Source organism: Nyctereutes procyonoides, unplaced genomic scaffold, assembly GCF_905146905.1.
Source record: "Nyctereutes procyonoides isolate TBG_1078 unplaced genomic scaffold, NYPRO_anot_genome, whole genome shotgun sequence".
Taxonomy (NCBI): domain Eukaryota; kingdom Metazoa; phylum Chordata; class Mammalia; order Carnivora; family Canidae; genus Nyctereutes; species Nyctereutes procyonoides.
In genome coordinates, this window is record NW_026575134.1 from 37578197 (window position 1) to 37587706 (window position 9510).

Here is a 9510-nt window from a genome sequence, read left to right on the forward strand (position 1 = left end):
TACTGTCAGTCATTTGAGACATGAACATTATTATAACAGTCAGAAACTTGAGTTTCTGAAACCTGATCAGATGTATTTCTATAATTAGCTCTGCTTTGTTTCCCATAAATAATCAGTAAAGTCCACTGTGAAATATTCCAACATCAGCAGTATAAAGAGAAATCAAGGAAAGTGAGGCTCTCTTTTAAAAATTTCTACTAAAGCCAACTTTAGAGAAGTATCATTTAATATGTGAAGAATACTTCAGTTAAAAGTGATCGTATATTGATTGTTAGGTCTGAAACTAAGTGTATGCCTTTTTTAACCCAGTGATTCTCCTTCCAGAACACTCTTCTATTCAAAACCAGTAAGATTTTAACTAGGGAAACCAGGTTACTGGCAAGAAGACTCAAAAGCTTTCAATTAAGAATTGTGAACCTGATGCCCTGAGTAACTTCTCACATCATCCTTTTGTACAACTCAAGTGGTAAAATTTTTTTTAAAGACTTTATTTATTCATGAGATACAGAGAGAGACAGAGAGACAGAGAGACAGAGAGAGAGAGAGAGAGAGAGAGAGAGAGAGAGAGGCAGAGGGGGAGAAGCAGGCTCCATGCAAGGAGCCTGACGTGGGACTCGATCCCAGGCCTCTGGGATCAGGTCCTGGGCTGAAGGCGACATTAAACTGCTGAGCCACCCGGGCTGCCTCAAGCGGTAAAAATTAAAGTCAGATTTCTCTCAATGGAGTGGGAAAAACAGGTGGGAATACCTGTTTATATATTTAAGAGGTACACAAATATTGTTTAAGGGTACTGAAAATGACAGGATAAAAAATAGAAGGTATTCCAACAGAGGAAAAATGAAATACTGATGAAATCAAAACTATAAAATTGTTCAAAGTAAATAAATTTAATTTTTTAAAGAGAGGCACCTGGTAGCTCAGTTGGTTGTGTGTCTGCCTTCAGATCAGGTCATGATCTTAGCGTCCTGGGATCAAGCCCAATGGCAGGTTCCCTGCTCATTGGGGGGGGGGGGGTGTCTCTTCCTCTCCTGCCCCTCTCCCTGCTCGTGCTCTCTCTCAAATAAATAAAATCTTAAAAAAAAAAAAAAACCCACAAAACTATTATCTATAAATTAGATCAATTAAAACAAAAACTGAGGATGTGATCCAGGAAAGAAAATTAAAACAAGCTAATATTTTAGTAGTAATTTCAGGTATTATGCTGATTATAAACTAGATACGACAGTCAAAGCTCTAAACATAAGTAACTCCCCAGATTTGTAATGAACTTATTTGATGACTATCTAGACAATCCTTTGTAAAAACATTACTTCCCCATCCATAATATGAGTAACTGGAACAGTTAAATGATTTTGAATAAAAGGTGAGACCCAGAGTTTAATACTTTCAAATTTTCATGCACCTAGTGCTTCAAAATATGTTTTCTACAAATTCTAACTATATAAACTATCCCTTAAAAAGGGGAGGGGGGGGCTATCTTATAGTCAACTAAATTAAGTAGTTACTGCATATTTTGGTATTTATATTGTTCATTACTCACAATCAAAATTTGAGAGGTCCTGCAATAAGCTAGCACACTGATGACTCAAGTACCTACTACATTTGACTCTTAATACTCATTATTCCACGAAAACACATGAAACTCCCTTTAGTAAACATTAAGATAGTCTTTTTTTTTTAAATAAGGTTTTATCTTGCACAGTTTTAGTTGGAGGTTTAAAAGAAAAAGAAAATTAGTGGCTAAAGTAACACTAGAATTACTAAATAACTACACTGAGGCAAACTATCCCTATATTTCATTATCATAAGAATAGTTATTAGTTGAAAATAGAAAACAGAAGGAAAACAAAGCCAGGTTAAAGAAAGGACCCTGCCAGGCTCCATCCCTCAAAATTTCTACTAAACCTCTTGGAAGCTCCACTGTGATGATGATAATCCTCTGGCAGTGGTAAACTAATAGCTTTCACATTTCAAGTTTTCCCCTTTTAGCTTCTTCTGTGTGGGATGCTCTTCATCTGGCTATTTGCATATTCTGATCTCAACTCAAATGTCACCTTCTCAAAAGAGGTCTTCCCTTGAAATCTTAATTTCATCAAACACTATCACATTATTTTAATCAAGTAAGTGTTTCATTGTAATGATTACCAGCACAACCCAGTACCTAAAATGGGGCTGGGCACATGGCAGGATGCTCAATAATTACTTGTTCAATGAATAAACAAACACTATTTTTGCAAATTTTCATTTGTTTTTATGTATATTCAATTTCCATTTGTTTTATACATACCCATCAGGATTAAATAAATGAACAGGGACCACTATTTACTTCAGTGTGAAGAATGAACATGGCACTCTGCAACTTGATATAATTTAAAAACAGCAGCCAAGTTGTTTTTTGTGTGTGAGCAATATTACTTGTTCAAACATGTCCATGGTTATTTTTGAAGCAAAGTATATAATTTCTAGTCATTTGGAGTAAATAAGAGTAAAAACAATCTTGAAAATATCTTGTCAATATTAATAAAACAGCTAGCAGTACCTCTATAAAATATCAAAACCTGTTCAAAGTTTTGAAAAAAACCTCAGTCTCTGAAATAAGTATGAGTTACTTTAGTTAAAATTCAACAGACTCAACGTGAAAACTATTCCAGAGTAACAGAACAACTTTCTGAGAAGTGACAAGAAAAAGGGAAAAAGAATTGAGGTAAATTCTAATACTATAAAGCAAGAGAAAAGTGACCACCACAGCCTTTATTCCCTGATCCAGTTGTTTAAATTCATGTAAGAATCGGTTATGTACCTATATACCATTCAAAGTTGAGCAGCCACCATAATATATAAGCCAAGAGATGAAGATGGGAGTTGGAGAGTATTTCTTCAAAATTTTATAAACATCTACCTTTTACTGAGCATTCACTGGATTCCAGGTATTATTTGCAATAAAAGGCAGAACTTGAATTCAAAATCTGAGCTCTAATACTAGTTCCAGAGCACTTAATAAGTGAATTAGAGTGAGACTGATTTTTAGACTGAGTTACCCAGAATGCAGTTTTACTCTAGCCACAGCTGCACAACTACGTAACAAGCCAACTCTTCTGGTTTAAGACATCTACACAAAGAGCAATTAATTTATCTCCAACAGGGATTCAAAATTTCCACCACACCCTCCAAGTTCTCCTCAAGGCAACCCCAAATAATTTCTTTATACCTACTCTTTATAGACACACAAAGTAATTTTAGCTCTGATAAAGGCAGGTTGGGGTTTTTTAAAAGAAAAACTGCTCTGGTACTTGACTGTCACCTGTCTCTACATTTTCATCACATTATAACATTTCAAAATGACCTCTGAATAAAAAGACCTTCCATTCTTGGCAGACATACCCTATTTTTCAAGTTAACAGCAGCAAAAACCCCCAAAATTTGCTAGACAAATTAGTCTGCAAAGTTTTCTACACAAAAAAAATCTGCCTAGAACAAATCCTTCTGCCTGGTAAACTATGAAATACTCTAAAATTCAGAGAAAAAAGAAACCTAATCACGGGTATCTAATTATTTACAAATCAGCCACCAATTCAAGTTGCTGGTTCTTAACCATAGTATCATTCTTCTAAGCAGCATAAAATCCTGATTTTAAACTTGCCTTATACATGTTACATATGTTATACATTCTCAAAGTATTCTTTATGAGAAGAAAAATCTTTTAACTTTTCATATACAAACACACATACATATATAACACATGGGCCAACCCTCAGTTATTAAGCTTTCTGACAGACATAATGAAAAATGCTTAGAAGTATTATCTGTTCCAGTTTTAAGAAGGATGCTGGATATTTGAATTTAGCATCAAGAAATGCAGCCAATAACTAGAAAAATTATAGTATTTTTTACAATATATTTTATATGAATAATGAAAAGCAACTGGCACAGCATGTTAGGGGCAATTTTAATAACCCAATCTGCAAAGTCAGAATGAAATCTTTTAAAAAACATGTTTAAAAAGAAAAAGATGGACATTAGCTTTCCTTCGTATTCCAAATAAGCAGAAGACTACATTTAATACACATATTTGGTTTGGTAAAACTCTTTAAAGGGAAACAACTTAATGATCCCATTTAATTATTCACCAGGCTGAAATCTTAGAACGCTTTTCTTTCCGCATTCTTCAAACTGCATTTATAATTTGAGTCTCTACCAGCACCAAGATTTTTGTCTATGCTTTACTCTCTATGCTGTGTACCATTCCTCTAGTTACTTTACTAAAAAAGCATATAGCTTAAAACAAATTGCAATAAATTGACATTAAATAATCTGACTCCCCATCATTAGGCTTCCAAATAATGCCTAAGTGTTCCACCAGCCCAAACCTCTTAGCTGTTTAAACAAGTTCTAACTTCTCCAATTATTTTACTAAATAAAGATCACTTTTAAATGGGAACAATTTGAACTATCAGGATGAAGCTTACTCTATCAGATCATAAAAATAATCAGCATAATATACACGACAGATTAAGAATGACCAAGTCTTACCTTTGTCAGTTGTTACTTTGTCTACACATCTGAAAGAAATAAGAACCAAATATTAAATTAACAATCTTGCATACTTTCTTAAAACACAGATATTTATCTCTTTCAGGTTCATCTCCAGAATGATACAGAAAGCATCTAGTGTGATCAATAGAACTTTCTGCAGTGATGAAAATATTCCATATCTGCAGTGTACAATGATAGTCACTTGTGGATACTGAGTACTTGAAACAGCTTCTTTGTAATTGAGGAAGTGAATTTTTAATTTTAATTAATGTAAATTTAAAGAGATATCATGTTGCTATCATATCTGTCAGCATACAGCTAGAGTATCATTGAAAAACAGGTTTTAACTGTAAAAAAATCAATACAAAGAAAATATCTCTTATTTTGTTATATTAAGTGGTCATATAAGAAAATGTCCTTCTTTTACCAAATGCAGTACGAAGGGGTGAAATAATGGAGATTTCCTGTAAAATACTTATGCCAAAAAAGAAAAAAAAGAAAGATAGAGGTAACAAGCATGGCAAAATCTTGATAACTACTAAATCTCGTGGTAAATACTGGGCATTTCATTGTACTATTTTTTTCTTTGTGTATAATGGACAATTTTCATAACAAAACGTTAATGAACCTAACAGAAAACCCCAAATTATTCATTTGTTATACCCAAGTCAAAATTTATTTCTACAAAGGAAACAGACTGGACCTCAGAAAGAAACGCAACTTGTATTTTACAAATTAGCAACAGTAAAGAGTCTAAGGTGTTATAAAATGATTTAAAAAATGTTTTTGTCATGTTTTAAATTTGCTAACATTTCTATCATGCATAACTGTTAAAGAAAAGAACTGTTAAAGTATAAAGAACCTCTACCCTGGAGCCATTACCCAAATTCAAAAGTCCACAGGTCTTGGATCTTTACAAGAAAGATGTCACACAGTATCTCTGAGCCAGTATAAAGGTGTTTTTTTTTTGTTTTGTTTTTTGAAAGCAAACCTGATTTAAATGAGGACTGTTATGTTACAAAAGAATACCCAAATAGAGAACCTACAACATAATACAAATTTTGTTCTCTTTAGAAAGAACAGCCGTTTTCTCATTCCATTTTTTTAAAAGCTTGGTATTATTTTAAATTATGTCACCAATGTCCCAATTAATAAGTAACACAAGATAACTGCTGATCATCCTAGCTCTAAAGAGAAGTACAGATGTAATACTAATTTTGAAACATTACACAATAAACTTTTCTCCAAAAACCTTTTGGAATGAACAGATGTTTCTATTACCATATGGACTGCCCTGGGAGGAAAACTCAGAATTTTAAAGTTATACAACAGGAATTTTCTCCAAAGAGCCATAAAAGTTGTTTCAATTCAGAACATTACTGCCTTTTCATTCTCACTATCCATGACACTCAACTTTTCCTTACAAAAGGATATAGGAAGTGTTACCCAAAGGTTTACTATCATTTTACCTTAAACAAGAAAATAAAGCAAAAAATGGAATTTCACATCCCAGGAAATAAAGCACTATTTGTAACCCAAATAGTTTCATTTGTAACCCACTTGAACCTGTAGGTTCAAGAATATTCAGTTTTAGCCAATAAGGGGTTACTCAATAGATAAATTGGAAGTTTAAACGTGTATTTATAAGGTTTTATAAGAAATTCATTGGATATGAAATGCAAAGGACTTATTATCATGGTAGAATGAAAAAAGAAGCCTTTTTGCAATTTAACTTAGTCTTAGTTTACCATATAGTTCCCATATTAAATGTTTTAACTTTATGAATCAGAAAAAGTTAGTACTATATGTATTTAAAATAAAATATGTATGTATATAAACATCTGGTTTATGATGTTTATATGATGAGCCCAATTCTTAAGAAATACTGATATATAACCTTTCTTCAAATTTGGTCTATCTTTCCTTACTATGAGCCTGTAAGTTTTATTTTAAAATGATTTTAGCATTAACTTTATCCTTTTCTCTGGAGCAAATTCACTAAAAAATTATTTCCTTTCACAAAGATTTCCTGTTCTTTTCAAAGTTTCAATGCAAATGAAAACGCTGTTAACAGGCATAGATGTATACAAAAACTGTAACCTACTTATCATACACATCTATGCTTGCAACCAATTATAAATTACCAGTTACAGATGAAGACACAGATTTAAAGAGCTTAAGTGACTTGCCCGATGGTCACTTAGTGAAAGCTGGGACCACAAACTTTCTGACTATATAGTCCAATGCTTTTTCCACTGCACTACTTTGCCTTCTAGTAGAAAAAGAGGTTTCAATCAATCCAAATCTCTGTACTCATTGAACTTTCTACTGTAAATTTTGTTGTCACTTAAATCAAGAGAAACAAATGTAGGTGAAACAGTTATTACTGAGAATCTATAGAAGAAATGGGATATGGTAAAAGAACTTGACAGAACAAGTAATTAGATAAATCTTCTACTTCCTTTTTAAAAACTGCCTCATGTTATTATGAAAATGAAGGATGTCAGAAGGTAGTTGACCAGGATTCAGTAAACTGATACTCAAAATCTCATGAAATGTCATAAAGGATTAAATTTCATAATTAAAGCTTATCGCTCTGAAAATCTGTAAATCATGCATACATGTTTGACAAACCTCCACTATAATCAATTCATCTTCCCCTCATACTGCAAGGTCCTTGAAGACAAGGACCACGTCTCATTTACCTTTATAAAGCCTAGCCTAGCACAGTACCAGGCCCAGTTACTGCTCAATCCTAATTTACCCAGCTGAAAAGCTTTAGAACTCCTTTTATTTCCAGGGCATGCAGTAAATAAACCGAAAACACGTAACAAATAAGTTATCACTATGAAAATTTTAACAATCCGATCAAAACTACGGAACTTAAAATAAGCAATCAACAGATAGCTCTGAGGCTAAGAAGAAGGTAAAAGAACACTACTATCTTTTATGATACTGGATGCAAAAGGGAGGGACATTAAGAATTAAGACTGTATCCCTCTCCCCACAGGGAATAATATGGAGAAAAAAACGGAAGGAATTTCATTAAGTCATCTTCATCCAAGTCCAACGGTTTTAATATTGTGGATGTAAAAAGACTCATACGCACTTTTTTGCCAAGAGTTAGTGGAAAAAAAAACTACAAAGTGGAAAAAACTACTGCACTAGGTGTCATTATCTTAAGATATCATTTCTGAAAGTAAAAAAGTGGTAGAATGAGCAGGTAAGGATGGAAGGGGATTTAAAAATATATTAAGTCATTAACCTTCCCAGGTTTAGCAACAGAAATGAAAAAAAATCGTTTTGGAATGTTATTTAAGTTAACACAATTTAGAGAATTTATTGTGTAAACTACAGTTCTATGGACAACAAAAACCTGTACTTATAAATCATGAGTAACATTCCAAAATTTGAAGCACATGTAATACTGCAATATACCTTTGAATTTTCACTCTCTGAGAAGCTTCTAAGGCAAGCATGCGAGTCACAGACTTAATTCTTAATTTTGGAACAGGTGTGTTTCAAGTCCTAAATGTGATGGAAGTCAAATCTTGGCATAATCTCTACGGGAGGGGGCGCTTAAATTTAGGATTCCCTCCGCTCCAATTTCCCCCTTTACGAGTATTTTTTCACTTCAAAGTAAGCCCAAAGACACAAATGACGTTTTCGGTAACGAGCTCAAGGGCTAATAGGATTAATTTCTACAATTTACAAACGCATACACTGCAGGATTGTCAACACAGGGACATTTTAATACTAACAACTTAAAATATATATGTTCCTGCTCCCTCCATGGTCTCTAGAGAATAAAATAATTCTTTTGAGAGCTTTCGCAGCCTCATTTTTAACGATGAAGTTCCTACATTTAAACATAAGCACAAGAAAAACCTAAAAAGACCAACAAAACCGCTAAAAATCACCTGGCTAATTCTGTATGAAAGACTACACTTAAAATCGGCAGAGCCACGTTTTTACCCTAAGTACCAGATTTCTAAAACAAGTGAACGGGACGTGCGAATTCAGGAGGGCGGTAAAAGCTCCGTGAAGCTACTAGTACCACCGGGTTCTGGAGCTAATTAGCGGGGGGGGGGGGGGGGGGGGAGGGGAGGGGGGCGCACGCACTTTCCAAGGCTAAGATCGTGCTGCTGATTTCCTAATGGGGATGTGATGTAATAGTGGAGAGCCGCCGTCCGAGGGGCAGGGACAGGCTGACAAAGGGAGCGCAGATGCCAGAGTGCGGGCGAAGCCGGCGGCGGCAGGGAAGGGGAGGGCCACCGAGGGGCAGGAGAGGTGCGCCGCAGCAGGGGCGACTTCAGGGAGGGGGCAGCGGCCCCACAGGCGGGGGCCCGGGGAGGGCCCCAGAGGAGCCGTCAGACCGCGAGCGGGGGAGCGGCGTGACATCTGGCGTGCGAGCCGGCAGGGGGCAGAGCAGGCAGGATGTCACGTGGAGCGGGCGCTACGGGAGCCGGGAGGGCTGCGTGCGGACACAGGGGGGTCTTTCCCACCGCCTGAAACACTGCGTTACTCACGGGAGTCGCGGACTCTTCTTGCCCTGAGCTGGAGACGGGGGCTTCGCGGCCTGGGACTGCTGCCCTGGGGCGTCGGGAGGCCTGGCGCTGGGGCTGCTCCTCCGCCGGCGGGGATACTCGGCCTTCCTCCGGCGAGACACAGCGGCGGCGGCGGCGGCGGCGGCCGCAGCGGCCCGGCCCCGGTCCCGACCTCCCCTCAGCACGCGGCTGCTCGTGGTCCCCGCAGGCGCCGCGGCCGCCGCCGCCTCAGGGGGCTGCTGTTGGGGCTCCTCGGGAGCCGCCTTGGCCGCCGCCGCCTCTCCCCCTTCCTGGTCCTGCTGCTCCGGGGGTCTCGGCTCTTCCGTCTCCCCCGGCATCGGGGCTCGTCCGTCCCCCACCCCCTCGTCCCAGGCGGCGGAGGCGGAGGCGGCGGCGGCCGCGGCGCTGCTCCCCCCGCCCCCTTCGCCTC

The 9510-nt window shown here is 37.3% G+C and overlaps 1 protein-coding gene across 2 annotated transcripts in view; it reads right to left on the reverse strand.

Annotated features, from left to right (window-relative positions):
• Positions 1-9510, reverse strand: part of ZFP91 (ZFP91 zinc finger protein, atypical E3 ubiquitin ligase) — a 45960-nt gene extending 36450 nt beyond the window's left edge. Inside the window, exons 1-2 of one of the 2 annotated variants that reach the window (XM_055300879.1) lie at positions 9063-9510; positions 4531-4559 (exon numbers count right to left, since the gene is read on the reverse strand). In XM_055300879.1, coding sequence (XP_055156854.1) covers positions 4531-4559; positions 9063-9418 — 385 coding nt within the window. In that variant the 5' untranslated portion in view covers positions 9419-9510. The remainder of the gene's footprint in view (positions 1-4530; positions 4560-9062) is intronic. The other variant, XM_055300878.1, reaches the window with a different exon arrangement.